This window comes from Protopterus annectens, chromosome 1.part1 (assembly GCF_019279795.1).
Source record: "Protopterus annectens isolate FY-2018-M chromosome 1.part1, PAN1.0, whole genome shotgun sequence".
NCBI lineage: Eukaryota > Metazoa > Chordata > Ceratodontiformes > Protopteridae > Protopterus > Protopterus annectens.
In genome coordinates, this window is record NC_056726.1 from 1,642,643,813 (window position 1) to 1,642,662,660 (window position 18,848).

The window sequence follows — 18,848 nt, forward strand, 5'->3', positions numbered from 1 at the left end:
GTAACGTCAGACCACAAAATGGTCTCCTTTGAAGTAAAAATATAGCCTGGAACCCTGTCTAACCCTGGAATATTCAAGAACTACTCTAATGCTTACTTCCTAATAATAAATAACACCCTGCAAAATTTCAAGTCCCTATAACCCCTGAGAACACTGCTGCCTACATGGAACTGTTCACAGAAACACTATACAAACAAATGAATAGCTGCATACACGCAGTTGTAACCACCAGGATGATGTACAGAACTAAGTCAAAAAAACAAGCCACCCTGGTAGAATCACAGCATCAATAGGCTGTATAACAGAAGAAGGAAAATCACCACAGAAATTAGGAGGTGCAGCTCCAAGCAGGATAAAATTACTCTTATCCAACTAAACAAAATCTCAGAGGACAAATAAAGTCTACCAAATCCAAATTTAAGTTAAATTTGTTCACCCAAGCCAAGAACTTCTTTAGCTATGTTGCAAGCTCAAATGCAATACACGGGTGTGTGCAGAGCTCAGTGTTATTGGATCCACCTATACTGAGCAAGAAGATATAGCAAACCTACTGGCTGACAAATTTAGCTCCAGCTTTACCCCTCTCTCCCCCTCAACCTTCCCTCAGGAAATGCCATCAAATATAACTCCCCTGCTATTACTTGGGAACAGGTCCTTAAAACTCTCTCTAAGGCCAAGACCCTGCATCAATGAGCCTATCAATATCACAGAATGCCTTCTAAACATGCCTTTGAAACATGACCTATCAGCCCTTTGGAACTGCTATTTAACTGTAGCCTCCAAACAGGCTTCGTGTCTCATGAATGGAGAACAGCAACAGTCATCTCCTGCACAAACATGGACCATCCATGGCCCCTGAAAACTACAGACCCATACGTCTCACTTGTCTCATATGCAAAGCCATGGAAATAATTGTCGTGGAATGATCAAATATGACATAGGAAACTTTCAGACACTGGACCCAACCCGGTTTGGTTTTGTAAAGCACAGGTCATGCCTACTCAGCCTGGTGGACTTCCTTGAGAATGTCACCAAAGCAATGGATGAGGACAAAATAGTTCACACTCCCTAACTTGACTTGGCCAAGGCATTTGACACAATACCCCACTTGGGCATTGTTGACAAACTCAAGAGGTTAGGTACAAACCCTTATGTCACCCAATGGATAGACAACTGGCTCACAGACAGGACCCAGGAAGTTAGAATTGGGAAGTCCACCTCTACAAAGAGGCCAATGACAAGACAGTCCCTCAGGGATTTGTCTTGGGACCGCTACTTTTTAGCACTTACTTCTCTGAAGTCAAGGCCAATTTCACTGTCCTCTGGCTGACTAAATTTGCAGATGATTGCAAATTAGGAGCTGTCATTGAATCCCCCACTGACACAAATGAACTCCAGGAAGGGCTGATGCAGACAAACAACTGGTGTCAGAGCTGCACACTAAAACTGAATGCCAAGAAATGCATAACAGTATCTTTCAGGAAGTCATCCACCCCTGGTAACTATCATATTGACAACACACCCTAAGAGTTGGGCCAGTAGTCAGGGACTTGGGGACATACACACTGGCAGCAATCTATCCTTTGGCTATGAAGTGCCTATAGTAGTGAGGAAATCATTCAATGTTTTGCAACTTATAAAGAAAGGTTTCATTGTTCCACTGCATTCAACATTTATCAGACCTGTCATTGAGTACAATGCCCCCTTTGGTATATCCCTAATCAGGCATGTCCAACAACTGGAACATCCACAGATGTTCCTCACTAAAATAATTTAGGGCATAAGTATCATGTTCTATGCAGATTACCTCAAAGCCTTATCCTTGCATTCTGTCTCCTGCAGGCTGTTGAGGGGAGATCTATGCCTGGCATACAAGGCATTATCAGATCCCACTCTAATGGAATTTATGCATATCCACAAAACAAACAGCACAAGAATTACAAATTCTAAAGACATAATCCTTACCTGTGACATAAATATGACCTGGTGGAGAGACAGGTATGTATCCAAGAGAGTAACCCTTCTCTGGAACAGGCACCCCATCCATGTGAAATAGAGTCCGTCCCTAACACAATTCAAGAATAACTTGGATGGGAAACAGGAACTTCATCCCTGGTTTGGCACCTATGTCTCTAATGGATATAGGCAGCCTATAAATGGTTCATCTCCTAGGCCCATCTTTGTAAATGTTTCATCTCCCAATCCCCTGCTTAACCTTATCAGGGAACTACAACTTGTCAGAAATGTGGGATGAATCGCTAGGCTTAAAAATGCCCTTGTGGTCATTGGGCTAGTATTTACTTCGGAACCTATGAACCTATAAAAGACATGAGTTATCTACAAAAGTGACTGTATCTCTTATGATGGTGTCTTTACAGAGGCATATGTGTTCTGTGCAGTACGATGTGCATTGCTTTGTTTATCAAATATAACTATAAGACATATTTACATTTAATTTGAGACTGTTGTCCCTGTACTAGTTACCAACTTAGTATAGCTATAATTAGAGTCATTTTGTGTAAGTGGATTAGTAAATGTTTGTGTCTTTCGGCTTTTCCCGGTTAGGGGTAACCACAGCGGAACTCCGGTCCGCTAATGATTGGCAGTAGAGTTTTACGTGCTGGCTTGCCAGGCCTAACGCACAACCTTCAATGAAGGAATGCCCGTTCATGCATGTCGCCACACAGAAGACGCTCTAGCTGAGAATCAAATGGGCAACGTCTAACTGTGAGGCGACAACGCTACCGCAGCACCACCACCGCAGTAAGTAGATTAGTAAATAACTGCATCAATTTTGCAATTATTTATTGTCTGCAAATTTAGATAATCTAGGCCAGGTTTATTGGTTTAAAGCTCTAAGCAACAAATACTAATTAGGATGAAGGCTAAAAGTAAGCCCTGTGGGGTACAAGTAGTGACAGTTTTATTTTCAGGAGTACCAGCTATGACTTTAGCAACATATGTATTCTGAATGACAGCTAGTTTGCTATCCAAGGCATAGCATATGGCTGTTTGTTCAAGCATTTGAATCTCTTAATTATACCTGCCTTACATTAGTATGAAAGGCTTTGACCTGGTCTAAATAAGCTGTATGAACTGCATACATCATGCCCTATTTCACTAAGCTTTTTGAAGTTGTTAATGAGGGTAAGGAGGCAGGACATACTTTTGATTAAGTTAAATTTATGAGGATCCAGAGCCATGATGTGTTCATATCCTAACAGAGAATGTTAGATACAATGCCTTTTATAGCTTTGTATATAACGTTACTATGGCTAACAATGTGTAGTTGCCAGGGTCAGAAGTTGACCAACTTTTGTTAAAGTTCATTAAAATTGCTGTTTAACAAAAATTTAGGAATGTGTCCTGTGAAAAAATCAGGTTGAAGAAGTTAAAAGGGGATTCAGAAAGGCTGCATTTGATGAGCTGTATATACAGGTGTATATTAAATCACCAAATGCTTAAAAAAGTGAACGGTGAATGATCGACCCCATGTAAGTGAAAGCTTACAATGTTGAAGTGTCAGAACAGTGATTTTTTTCCAAGGTAAAAAAAATCGCAGTTCCAACAAAAAAAATAATAATAATTTAAACATTACATTAAGTGGGGGGCTTCCCCCATCCCCCTACTTAAATATACCAACTCCAAGACCCCATTACAGTGCCGAAAACAGCAAAGTACCGAAACAGCCACTTCGATATTTTCCATTTTCTGCCTTTTAAGTTTGACCAAGACACATTCGAAAGAATGTGTCTTTGGTCTTCTAATATAGACTCGTATATACAATTATATCAACATTAATGCACAGAAAGAGCTGTATACATTCAGAACAGGCAGGACTTTGCATAGTAACATTCTATTTCATTTACATTTCTTTTTATTATGCCTATGGGCACTCCATCTTCCCATGTGTATGATCCTAGTAATAAGCCCAGTAGCTTACCTCTACCAGACTATGCTCTTTGTTGTTGCCTGTGAGTAACCCTACATGATGGAAATTACACCACTCAAAAATCTCACAACTTAGCATAATTAATATATATCTACCTATTTCTTCTTAATTTCCTTATTAAGTTTTCTTTTGGTTATAGAAATTGAATGAGGTGACAACTTGTCTTCATTACGCTGTGTTACATTACGTCCAGTTCTTTTAAACAGCTACATTAGCACATGGGACTGCCAGAAATTGACTGGTATTTGCTTTTAAACTGTCAATCAATTAGTGTCCTCCATTTTTCTTTATTCTGAACTTGATGGTTCCAAGAACCATCAAAATCCCTGCATCCAGAATATTCAGTTTCATTATTTCATCTCTATGAAAATGCCTAGCAGAATGTATCCTTGAGTTCTCACAGCGGCATGCAAGATTGAGTTAAAGCACATAGCAGGACTGGTAAGCAGTTTGTCTTGCTCAAATCTACACAGAACAAAGCTAATCTGATATTTACCTCTTACTGAAGAATTGCTTTGTGTGATGTATTGATGTGATTTTTTTATTCAACAATGCAGAGTTTTTCTCTGAGCATGGTCATTCATAGGTAAGTACTAGGCTAGCTGTCCTTGTGAACCATTTTAAGCCTAGTCAATTTCTCTAGGTGAGAATTAAACCTTTTACCTTTTGTCTATGAGTTAAATATCTTAACCAGCATTCAAACACCCCAACCCCAAAATAACTAGGAATGAGCATTGTTTCCTTTACACTACACGATGCTTAATCACCAGGCCTCATTTTATTCTATAAAGCACCAATGGGGGACAGATATTGTACCAATAAGCAGTGGGGCAGTGAAACAGACCTGGGAGTTTTGTGAGTCCACAAAAATATGTGCAAACATACAAACACTGTCACTCACAAACTAAGGGCACAGGGAGCACACACCTAAACGCATATTAAAAGACTGCCAGTTCAGCCAGTACCATGTTTTTAGAAATGGAATGAGTATGAATGGATAAAATACATGCGCAGGACATGACAAAGCTGCACAGGAGGCTAGGAACAGAGCCAGGGAAGAAAGAACTATGAGTTAAATATAATGTATTCCTTATCAGAGTGTATAATATGTAGATAGCAGTTGAAGTTTCATGTATAATACTCATCAGACCCCCCCCCCACACACACACACACACACACACAAGGATGACTCTAGCATGAAGATTGAAAGCTCTGTGTTGTGTTATTGATGAGATACAGATTGAATAATAGGTTTTAAATGAGATGAAAAATTGTATAAGTGATGTGGGGAAAAGAGCACATGATCTGAAAAGTCAAGGCAATAAAGATATCAAATCTGAAACAGTGCTTAAAAGAATGTTTTAAAGACCACGTTATTGGATTCTTGTTTTACATTTGGAATAAAATTGGTTAAATTAAGAAACACTGCTCTTCAGTCTTTAAAAACAACCACATATACAAGCTTGTCAACAGTGAAACAAATGTGCTATTTTGACTTGAACAGAGAAAGTTAATGTGCAAGTCTTTAAATAATTTTCAGACAGACAGCATAATAAGGAAGCAAAAAAACACCCTCATGAATGTCATATTGAGTTATACACTGTGCTACCTGTATGAAGTGAAATGTATTTCAATATGTTATACATCATATTTTGTTACTAGCAAGACTGGTTAATTGTTTATATTTCACTGAATGGCATTTCAGGCATGTGTCCATTCACTGAAGTGAATCCAGTCAGCTGGATGCTGTTTAGGAGTACTTGTAGTTCTGCCAACTAGTGACAGCCCATTAGGTCATTATAACAAATGACTTCTGTGTTTGACGTTTTGTATTGAACAATATTTCTGTAGTTCCAGTACCCTGGCCTGTTCTTTCTGATGTTGGTTATTAAAGACGAACTTGGTTAACGAGTCCCCCAAACATGGTGTTCAGCCGCTTGTGGTCTTCTGTGGAAAAACTTAGTGACAAGTTAAGATATCTTTGGGAAATCCTATGGGTAAGTATAAGTTGAATTAATTTTCATTTGTTGAAGAAGTATTACATCTGATCTTTCTCTCCATTTGATTACATCTGTCTGCATTGCTTAACGTTATGAAGTTTTCTTAACTTGAGAAAACATAAAATAATGCATCAAGTATCTTAACTGTAATGAACAGCATTCTGAAAATGCATTTTCTTAAATGTGTTTCTTGTACTGGAAAAATGTCAAAAACGATCCAGCACAAAGGAGAAAAAGTGCCTAAATCAATTTTATTGTGGCAAATATAGAAACGTCATACTGCAAAACGTACATGAATACCCTACTGGAGGATGAATGTTCTCCAATAGTGTATTAATGTACAGATATCAAGTAGTAACATTATGCTGCCATGGCACATGTAGTGCAAAGAAGCAAACAACAGCCATTTAATTACAGTCACTAAACGGAGATTTGCTGTTTAGATAGTGAAACAAAGTAAATAAAAATTAAAAAAAAGTCAGTCACACACACTCATACCCACATTCACACACACACTCATGTATATAGAAAATAAATCATATGTCAATGTAACAAAGAGATAGGAACACATAAGCCATGTTAGCACATAATCAACAAAATGCTAATTGACAGCAAGCAGCCCCATATGATACTCTTACCTCTACAGGGTCATAGGTTTATAGGTGTGTACTAGGCTAATGGCCCTGGGGCCTTTACAAGCCTAGCCATAGGATTACACTGGCATAGTGCCACCCGACCTTAGTTCCCAGTGCCTCTGTTGAGTAGAGCCACTGGTGTTATCCCCGGGGTGAATTTTGTTTCCCATCCACTCATAAAGAATTTTCTTGAAGAGGGTCAGCGAGGTGCTCTGCTTGACATGTATGGGAAGTCTGTTCATTTCAGGGAATTGAATGGGAAAATCATGCAAAGCAGACTGAACCCTCAGATAGTAGGAAGAAAAGACATTTCCCTCAGAAGACAGTTACAGCCACATGTGCATACAGCACATGACCCCGCCTATTTGCATATATACTTATTTAGTATAACTGAGGTCCCCATGGATGATGCAGATGAGGAGGTCGCTGTGTTATGGCAGATGGTATTGTTAGGTGGTAGTGCAAAGGCATACCTGAATGGGGATGGTATACAGTAGCAAACAGCATGACATACAGTACTGATATAACAAAGTCTTCTGTCAGCACAGTTCAATTTTTGTTGAATACAAAATTAGTAGGTATTTCTTTTGCACTTAATTAGGTATTTGAGGAGGGACGGTTACATAGGGTACGCAACAAGATATGTACCGCAACCTATGTTTGGGTAGTGCCATAAACATGGTGGGGTCCTTGTCCAGTCTCAGAGATTGCAAGTTATATAAATCCAGACCAGATAAGGCACCCACTAGCGACTATTAAGTGGTCCCATCAGGGACATATTCAGTTACATCTACAGCCCCTCACAGAAAGAGACCCAGTACCTATGATGACTAAGTTTTCTATTGTGAAAATATATATGAAGAAATAAAATCTATTGGCACTGCAAACTTGAAGAACAGGGATAACTGCAAGGTCAGGATAGTCACTGTCATAGTGTCAAAAGTGAAAAACATGGTGCATTCAGCTGTGCATCTGAGCCTGCGAGTGTGGCATGTGCCAATTCCTTCAATCATCTACAGCAACAGAGTCTATAAACAGGCAACATCCCATGCAAGTTTGTCTACAGCAGCCTACAGGCTGTAACTGTTGATGTCGAGTAAATATTAGCCAAAAAGAAATTCCTGGCATAAATGGTGACCCCTGCTAGGAGACAGTGCACAGTGAATTTGAGAGGCAATGGCAGTACCTCAAAAGGACTTCCAGCCAGCCATGCAGCTTCTATAGGAGGGAACATTCCTAAAAAATGTCTTGGAAATGATTAAAAACAGCATCCCTATACTTGTCCTCACCACTGTGTATGGCAGTTTCCAAACTACTTATGACAGATGGCATATTCTGCACCTCCCCTGCAGGTATTAACAGTAAATGTATTAGTTCCATGGATATGTATTTTGTGGAGACAATAGCTGACTGCTACCTGTGACCTATGTCCTTAAGTTGAGAAAATCACAAGCAACCTATGATCCTTTCTTCAAAACTGTGGTAGAAATAATACAGTCCCACTACATAATTGTAGATTTTCAAATGGCCGTGCACAGCGGTGCTAAGGATTCTTTATGGGATATGGCCAGCATGGGTGCAAATTCCTCCTGCTACAAAGCATATGGTAGAAGTACAACAGTATGACTTGAAAAAGAGTTGTGGGACTGACCTTGCCTGCACTGTATTTGTGAAGCAATCACACACATTTATGTAACTACCTCCCCCCCAACACATCCATGGAGCTTTCACAGAAGTACAGCAATTTCGCATTGCTTGATTCATGAAGTACATTGAGAATGATGTGCCGTGCAGTCCATGATGTGAGAGGAGCAGGTCATCACAGAAACAGACAGCATCACTGGTTCTACTTCCTGGTCATAGTCGGACTGTCATGCACAAAGGAGTTGGAGCAAAGTTATTTGCATGCCATGATGAGAGTGGGTGTAACACATTTCTACAGAGAGAACCACGAGCCACTCAGACAAAGGAACAAGATAACAAAGGACAGTGCATGACCTACCTAACTCCTCTAGCCAGCAACCTATATGCCTTATTGTCATTTGCAGTGATGTGAAACAGAGCAAAAAACAAGACTTTTTCTTTTCAATCTGCATGTTGTCTTGCTTCTGCTGTGTTCGTGTTGGAAATGTGGAGCACCCGTTACCATAAAACATTTCTGGATACCTTTGGTTTTACCACTGTGGCCAGTTTATAGCAGCCCACCTGCCGTATTCTGGTAGAATGCCTTTTCTCCATATGATGGCTGATGATGTCACCTATAGCCTCATTCAGGCTGTCAATGTCACCTGTTATCTATGGTGCTTCCAAGTGTTCCTGCATTCCTTACACAGTTGTACCGTGCAAGTACTACACTGATGTCATGAAAGGCAACCATTACCTAATAGAAATCCCTCAGCTGTATTACACTGGCTAAGGGCATGTGGCACCCCCCACACACACATGTACACTCACATTGCTATACATTCCCACACTCCACCCACAGTCTACACATGTACACACGTGCACATGTGCACACGCACACTGTGGCATCCCTCAACACATTGCTAAACATTCCCACACTCCACCACCCACAGACTACACACACTCACACACTCTGTGGTACCCCTCCCCATACACACACACACACACACATTGTGCCACCCCCTCGTCCCGCATACACACATTGCTATACATTCCCACACTCCACCCACAGACTACACAGACTACACACACACTCCGTGCAGTTGCAGCACACACAAGGGTTTTACCAGTTATATACTGCTACCACTGCATCTCACTGTCATGCTCTAGTTACACCCTGTAATCACAAGGTGAACACTTCTCACCTATTGCTGACTCCAGACCCTTCCCATATGTGCTGAATAGGTCACTGTTGGCTATTGCTGTGCAATGTGCTTCTGCTGGTTTTACAAACACCTGTGGTCCATACTCATGTGCGTTCTTGCAGTTCCCTCAGAATCCCGCAATATTCAGCATACCCCATGTGTTTGGGTGGCATACTACCACATACTATATCACATGTCCAGGGCAGCACATCTGTTTGTAGACAATGTGTCGTAAGTCATTCATACCAGCCTCTGTGGTGTGCCTGCATACACAATGTACCTACCCAATGTCCTTTTCTGTCAGTTTGTGATTGTGCGTAGTTGTGCCCTTGCCTTATTTGTTTGGGCTATGCATGTCTTGTATGATATACCCTGCACATACCTGGTAGCACATGTCTCTGGTGGGCTTAATATTTAGAGATATCCCTCACTTTGCCTTTTTCTTTTGCAGCATCCCACAACAATATAGAAACCTGTTTAACACAAGGTATTAGATTATAACTGTCACATATTGCAAAATATTACAGTTACAGACTTCATTTACTTCAGCATACTATGTTAATTGAACTTCTCCATTTGGAGCAACTAGCTTAGCTAATAAAGGTAATAGTTAAATCATAATAATAATAATGGCACTGTACCCCACCCAGCTATGCTTTGCAGTTTCAGTCTACAGCAGCACTTTACTCCGGCCCCCTTCTATCCTTGGGCTCTTGACATCCACCCTCTCCAAGAGTCCTCCCTTGAATCCCACCCCATTTGCAGTTTTGCATTTGCAGGTACCACACTCTTTGCTTTTGTATGCCAACAGATTTACATAGCATGGTAGATAATTGTACTAGTAGACAATGTGTCTTTTCAGTTAATACAAGATTACCTGCCACAGGTAATCTGCTGAATACAATTCTACCATGTATATCCAGTCAGCTGAACAGACTCACATAAATTCTACCAAATATAGTCATGGTCAATTGTCTAATGCAATTAAAAGGCAGACATATCAAAAATGAAATCAGAAGCACTGTGCTTAGTCCTCATATACCCAGGCACAGAGTGGTTTGTCTTTTAAGAATGTTTCCAAAAGAAGCAAGTTTCATTTTGCTGTGGAGGCCTTTTTAAAACTATTGGCTTATAATAAGCACTGTACTGAACTATATGTGAAGAAAGGTTTGCACACTAGTCTCAATAAGAAGTAACTTTTTTCAGCTAAATGTGCTCAGAATTTGAGTGTCATGTTGAAGCAGTTCTCTGCCTTTATCTGAGCATGTTATTATCTTATAAAAATCAATTAAACTGTCAGCAATACTTGGTATATTTTGCAAAGGTTAATGATGCAATGACATCCAAATGGCAGTAATGAAATGAAACGTCACTGTTTGCTTAAATGAAGATTGGTACACCTGGCTTAATTGAATTCCTCTGAATGTTCATAAATGTGTAGTATTCTGGTAGAAATGCACTTTATTACAAAGTCAAGGTGTATGTTTAACAATTAACAAAAATAAACATTATTACTCTAAGGCTGGATATTTACAGTGGTACAACAGTAAATTTGCAAGAATTTGATCAACTATATGTATATTAGTCTGTTTCTCTATAGTATACACACACAAACATGCAGATATAGTATTCATACATGTGTTATGAGTGTGCGTGCACTTGTGTATGTGAAATATGTATATCTATCTATATACACACACACATACATACATATGCAGGTCTTTAAATGCTGTGTAAATATTGTAAGATTTCCAATTACTTGAACAACAAATTAAGTAAAGCAATACAAGATATGTACTATAAGAGATTATCAGATTTGCTTGGTGATTTACAAATCCTCATTTTACCAGATATTCAGTATTATATTCTGCCTTTTTTAGCAACCTTATATATGGTGCACAGAATACAAGAATGTCTTACTGCAGGTTCTACAGGAGGTAAAATATGTTAAAAGGTCAATTTTGTATTTATAGCTTTTGTGGAAGCAGCCAATTTCCAAAGCTTGTTTTTGTATTAATGGATGCAGTATTCTTAATGCTAAGAAATAATCTTTAGCAATAATCTCTGCCACTTCTGTGTTAATTATTTTGAATGATGGGATATTTTTTTTAGATAATTTAAATTAGAGGAACAGATTAACTGCTTTAAGTATCTTGAAGGGGTGTTTGAGGAGAAGGGAAGCCTGAATGAGAAGGTCACAGTTAGAGTCAGAGAGGCTGCAGTCACCTACCACAAAGTGTAACATATAACATATAAGGTAGCATATAACAGAATGGCAAAGAAGCTGAAAAGTAAGGTGTGTAAAACAGAAGTGTGACCACTACTTCTGCATGGTACAGACACCTGGCCAGTAAATACAGAGCAGTTGAGAAAGCTGGAGGTGTTTGAGATAAAGTCCTGTTATAGGGGGTAGGGTGTGCTGTGAGACAGCCAATGAAATGGACATCAGAGCAGAAGCCAAAGTAGCTCGAAGTGCAGGGAAGCTCAAACAGAGCAGACTTCAGTGGTTTGGGCATGGACAGGAAAGTAGATGTTGATGTGGTAAAGAAGATTTGGAAGAGACAAGAAGAAAGCAAGGGGAAAAGAAGGCATACAGCAAAGCGATGGATTGTATGGGAAAAGATAGGTGACAGTCTGACATGACTGACAAAGAAACTAGGAGAGTGGCAATGAACTGAGAGAGGTGGTGATTGTTGAAAAGACTTCCCAACTCCATGTAGAAATTGAGAAAAAGGGATAAATGAGAGGATGAGGATGAGGATGAGGATTCTGCATTTTGGAAAATCAGTGTAATAATTCCAAGCTTTCAGAAGATGAATTTATATTTTCATATTAAAATACCTGTAGCACCATGGCTGGTTCCACCACATTGCAAAGTATATCTGCACCTCCTGCTGCAACACACGTAATTAGTCATACTCCCTTGAAATATCACCTTTGAGAGACAAAGAGCATACCATGAGTAAATGTTCCCACACCATAAAGAGAAAGGCAGACAGGCATGCTGTCATCATTCTCACCCTCACCATTTTCTCCAGCACCTCATCCTCTAATCAAACTCAAGTCACCTGTGTCATAGTCAGGGAATTATCTCTCTGTGCCACTATAGCTGACTGACAGTCCCCTTTTTTGCAGTAGCTGTCTCTGCATGAATGTCACCTTTCAGGACACATTCCATAGAAGAGATGATCAGATGTCCCCGAGATTCCTCAAACTGTTTCCTCAAATATAATTTCAGCCTTTTCAGAGAGAAGGCAGAGGAGATACAGACCAGGCCATACACGACCATATAGGCTTGAGTAACTCTCTACATTAGGATTTCCTAGGTTTTGAGGTTCACAGGTTGCTGCTGGTTTTAAGACCATATAGGTCTTTTGAAGTTTAGACACTGAAAGGCCATAACATGTAGGAAAGGCCTTATTATTCTAGTCTATTTCAGGAGAACAGCCTCAGTGTTGTCACTATCCTCTTTTCTAATATTTTTTTATTGTGTTGAATGTATTGATTACAGAGGAGATGAAATAGCAAAGCTTTTATGAGTTCAGTCTAAATACCAATTACATTTCTCCTGATTCCAACAGTGAAACATTGCTGTGCAATTTAGGTAAGGGCAATGCTTTACTCACAAATAGCTAAAGCATTTTATATGGCTACAAAATATAATGTAGTGTGAAGGTGAAATAAAACAGAACAGGAAGAATACTGAAATAGGGATGACAGCTGTGGAAAGGAATGTTCATGACGAAAAATATCTTGAGTGGGATATCAATTTTTAAAGTATACATTAATTATGAATACACAAAAGGGAGAGTGGGCAAACTTAAGGAAGAAAGGAAAGAATGAGCAGGATATGACAGAGGAAAGAAGGCTGAGAAGGAGCAGGGTGATATTCTAACACCGATTTATTGCTATGAGTTACAGCTACAATATAAAGGAAGGATAGATGGCTACAGGGGTAAGAAGGTTTAAATGACAAACATTTAGACCTATAGTTGCATATACTCAGGTAATGTCCCATCCAGTGCAACACATACCTAATATATATTCCCTGGGGTCCCACTAGACCTCTGCTAAAGAGCTATCATAGACATAAATAAAATGCTGCATGCTGTTCTAATCAGAGTAAAGCTATAGAAGTAGTGTTTTCCTATGAAGAAACAAAGCACAGATCATGGAAACATAATAGAGTTAAAGTACAGCATCCTAATACTATTTAGTAAATCATATTTGCATGACATGGCAGATTTACAAGCGCTGTTTTTATAATCTATTGAGAGTAGAACATTCTCAGCAGGATATGAGGAAAATAGAAAATAATCTGCTTTGGAAATTGGGTCTACAGAAGTATTTATAATGTATCCCTGTGTCTGCTTGTACTTTGTAGTTTCCTAGTAGTATCTTTGTTTCACAGATTTATAGCACTGAGGTAGTTCCAGTAGCATCTGCCTTTCCCAATGCCCTAATTTAGAAATGTACCTTTCCTTTGGTAGAAACCAATGGTGAAAAGTATAAAGTGGAAGCATAGATTTCAGTAATGGTGCTAGTTTCACACAGAAAATACCTGGCATTTTTTTAAGAAAGATACAGCAATTGCTGACATATAGAAATGAACATGAATGTATTTATGTGTGTGTGCGTGTGTGTGTGTGTGTGTGTGTGTGTGTGGTAGTGTGTGAACGAATGTGCGTGTATGTCATAGTGTTATGTGCATATGTTCCGGGCTGTCATATTTAACAAGTTAGTTAACACCCACTCAGCATCAATCTGGAGTGGACTCACAGGAGAACAGCAATTGCTAGCTCCCAATGAGAAGAAACACAGTTTCAGTTATCACTCAGAAGTGTCTAATTTCTTAAACGATTTGATTCTCAATCAAATGGATTTCCCAATACTAACACTGCAGTGCAGCAATTTGAGATGCTGCACTCGAGTGTGTCATTTGGATGAGATATCAAACGAATACCCCATCTAATGGATTTGGTGGTAGCTCACGTAGGTGTAAAATATCCTATGGCAGTTATAAAAAAAAAAAAGTAGGGATCCTTTATTACGTACACATTTTAACTTGTATATACACAGTAAATAGAAAGTAAATGCAACAGAAACAATGTTAACATCTCAAGATAAATCATTTTGAAACATTAAACATCAATTCAAAAATGTCATTATACATCATACATTTTTCAACTCTCACCTCCCTTTCCTTTCTGCCATAACCACTTATGCAGTTTTTGAAGAAATAAGCCACGATCCCATGGCTTATTATATATAACTTCTTCATGCCTTCTCAACCATAGTGTCCAATTGCGCATATCAAAACCTTATATAACATATTTTTATTTTTCTGTACAATTTGCTTCATATTCTACATACATATTTTTCCAAACCCATGTGTCTAAATATTTCTTGCTTAAATTCTGTTAAACATTTCTCAGAACACTTTAAGCCTACCAAAGCATATTTGCACATGATGTAAACTTTCCTCAAATTCACAATCTGCCCTGAATCATTCTTTCATCTGTTTATAATAAATTATCCATCCTTTTACTTGCAATCTCCATGACATTAATCTTCATAAAAAGGTAAGTATTGAGCATGCTTAAATCTTGTTGGCCTCTCTTTTATTGTTTTTTTTTCTAGCATCAGTCATTCCTTCCCATGGTTTCTCATAATAACATTTTTCTGTTATCCTCCTCTCATACCATAGATGTTTATTTTGTAATCATTCACTAGTCTGAAACGTATTTTTTAATTTTGTATGCACATTCTTCCATTGTTTAATTATACTGATGTTCTTTCTTTTTAACCACTAAACTTCCACATACTTCTTTATATTTCACTCATATCAATTGCTTCAATAAATATTTTCCATTTTGCATTTTCTTTCAATACTCAATACAAATTTATATGCAAAATATATTAACCTCATTCTTCACGCTTCATTCTTACAGTAAAATATCATTCTATTAATGTGGTTGAACCTTGACCTTTAAGGGTTGAAGTGCTTTATTTTTCTTATCTTGGAAAAAGAAACTCTTATCCAAAACACCATAACTTACTTAATTTTGAATGAATCAGATACACTTTCTTATTAAATGATAAAAGCTTTCTATACATTATCAATCTTTCTTATTTCTTCTTTACTGTCATACCATTGCACTGTCTCTACCTCTGTTTTTTCAGACATAATCCTTAATAGACCCACTTCCTTCTTCCCACAATATATTTCTTCTATACTAACCACATCTCCATATCTTTTCCATTGTTGTCTAATTTCAGTCCTATTTTCTTTAAGTTCCTTTGTAATTTTTTAATCGCTTCTCTTTCCCAATTCTTCTTAATAGCAATGCTTACTAAATCACCTGCATAATTCACAAATAAACATATCTTCAGTCTTCCAGTATCTCCCACAAAATCCCTTTTAAGTATTCATTATATTCTTCCACAACTCAATTAATAATTTACCCCAAAGGAACCTGCTCAATGCATACCCTTGCCTCATACCTTTTTCTATCTTTACCTTTCTGCTCATCCAGCCACTAACTAGAATAGTATTTCATGCAGTTTTATGAACCTCTTTAGTTCTTTCCGAATTTTACTACTAATATTGTAGATTTCTACTACACACCATATTCCACTGTACCATACAGAGTCAAATAATTTCTCTGCGTCATATGCTAATAACTTGTGCTCATCTAGCTGTCTGTCAATGCATTACTTTCCTCACCAGAAATACAATACCTCTTCTCTGTTTTCCTTTATTCCAAACCTTCCATCATTACAAACCACCTTAATTAATTTCCCTCTACTTCCTGTAGCATCTTAAACAAGTCATATAATCCATATTATTTAAAATGATTGCCTTCAGTTCTAGGGTTACCACCTGTCCCACTTTGCGAGTGACAGTCCCTCTTTGGGTAGTTGTGTCCTGCAACAAAATTGTAAAAATGGTAAATGTCCTGAGATTTTAGGACAAAATGATTTCCTATATTTTATGTAATAGTTGCATACAACAGTTATTCTGTATCTGAAACACCTAAATGTTAGAAGAAACAGAATAAGCAACTAAAATGCTACAAGAATAAGCTATTAGTTAGGCAAAGAAGTGAAGTTCTGTCATTTGTACTGGCTGTGGGTAGGTTTTGACCTGCAAAATCTGACGTTTGTACCAAAAATGTCCCACTTTGGGCATTTGAAAAGGTGGCAACCCTATTCAGTTCCTAACCTCCCTCATCCTTTTTAGAAATAAACTAGGTATATGAATAACCTTGTCATTACATATTTTTTCATTTAACCACACCTCCCATGAACCATTTCGCAACTTTCACTTCAAAAAAAAAAAAAAAAACAACTTATTTTTTTTTTACATTAGTAGTCTCAAACTGGACTGCAAGTTTCTTTTTGATTTTAAATTCGGCCCCTTTAACCACATAGCCTACCCATGAATTGCACAGTCATTTTGCCTTCTTTTCCTCTTTTTTTGCATAAGAAATGCAAACGTTTCCACAAGATCAAGTCTCAAAGGTTACTTTGCAGAATGATTCCTGCCAATGTGTGTCAAAGCTCTTAGATCATTTACAGAAACATTTAGTTGAAGAACAATGCTGTTCCATACCCAATACCTATATACAGGTAATTGGTGTGTCAGTACTTTCAATTTGTCACCTGCAACACACACTGCAGGTGTGTATGATTTATTAACAGCCGTTTGGTCTCCTGGCATTACAATCACTTGACTGCCTTGTCCTGCATCTTCCACCACTACAGATTACTGTTAATCTACCTCATGCATTGTATCACCTTCAATCTCTGTATCACTTGCAGAGAAACCTATGACTCAGGTTTTTGTTTTTAGTATTTCCATCTCATACTTCTGCAGTATTTAACACCAGAATACTAATAATCCCACAGCTGGCATTTCTTTTATTAAACAGATTAGATCCGTATTAGTTAATCTGCCTTTCACAATTTCAATGGCAATGATTTCTACAGTTTTAGGTTCCAATTCTGTACTCCACATCATCTTTTGTGCACTTAATTCCTTCATACTGTCTGTTTTGCAACAATCCTATGACCCATTCACAGGTAGGGGAACAAAAAGTAAAATATACTCCCTAGTGCCATGGTCAAATGTCCACTAGTCAGTATGAATATCACCAAAGCCATAATTAGGATGGGGAGAAACTAAACAAGTGCCAGTGGGGTGTGAGTGCAGAACTGGAATGAATTAATGAAGCCAGGAAGATATTACAGCTTCATAAATGAATACTGATACTGCAGATACTGTGACAGCTGAAGCATAGTATGCATTAGTACTGTAGCTAGCTCCTTGTTACAGTGTAGCAAGCAGGTTGGTACAGATGCAGGAGCACAGAAGAGTTGTTTTGTCAGTTTGGGGAATTGCTTAGGGTGCCAGATGACTTTACAAGTCTTGAGAGTTTGCAGGTGGAATTCTTCCTACCCCCACAGCAGTGGTTTACATATTGAAAGGTAAAGTATTTGTAATTCAAATTTATATTTAGGCATGATAAATCTGGAAGAGCATTAATTTGGTATAAGTCATACCTCTCTACCTTTTAGAGGAAATTTGGACTAAGTCATAGATTACTGGGAGACAAAGGCACAGAAATAGTGACAATTTTTTTAAAGATTGCTCTTACAAATTTAGAAAGTTGATAGCATAGCAATGTTTGTGTTACCATGCATTTTCTGAAGAGTATGAATTTGAAATTCAAATGTCTGTCATTATTTTTTTACTTTAATTTTCAATCACTTGCCAATACTTTGCCAGAAAATCCACAGTTTTATGAAAAATGGAGCAAAGTTATAAAGCAAAAATCAGGACATTCTGTGAAAGAAACTCTCTGCAGCTGAGAGGTATGATATAAGTGGAAGGGAATTTAAATAGGTAGAGTGGTTCAATTTCTAAAAACTTATGGATCAACAAAGTTAATGCTTTAAAATAATTGATGCAAAGCAAATGGAGGACCAAGAAAAAAATGTGTACTTTTCAGGTGACTAAGGGCAACAGGTATGGACATCTAAACCAAAAAAAAGAGCACTCGGAAAGGCTGTTTCCCACATACCACACAATTTTATTTTTTAGTTATTTATTTTACATTTGTTGACCAGGCTAGTCCAGCTGGATTATTGTCCATTTTCAGTGGAGGCCCCGGGCGAAAAGCTCCACAGCTTTAAGCAAGGTTATAGAAAATAAACATTTGCAGAAAACACTAATGTCACAGGCAATGAGCAAAATGCAGAGATATTAGTCTAGGTCAGGTAATAAAAACAAATAATACCATCTACGTAATAAGAAAGGCATTAAATACTTTCAGTACAAATATAGGAGGATGAGAGTATTACGTAGTTTAAAATGTATATACATAAAAAACATTGTTTGTACCCTTTTTTTTTTTTTTTGGTTTCATAT

The 18,848-nt window shown here is 38.0% G+C and overlaps 1 protein-coding gene across 1 annotated transcript in view; it reads left to right on the forward strand.

The window, feature by feature from the left end:
* Window positions 1-18,848, forward strand: part of LOC122811733 (CAP-Gly domain-containing linker protein 4-like) — a 1,328,591-nt gene that overhangs the window by 66,439 nt on the left and 1,243,304 nt on the right. Inside the window, exon 2 of the mRNA XM_044083780.1 lies at window positions 5,804-5,949. Coding sequence (XP_043939715.1) covers window positions 5,875-5,949 — 75 coding nt within the window. The 5' untranslated portion in view covers window positions 5,804-5,874. The remainder of the gene's footprint in view (window positions 1-5,803; window positions 5,950-18,848) is intronic.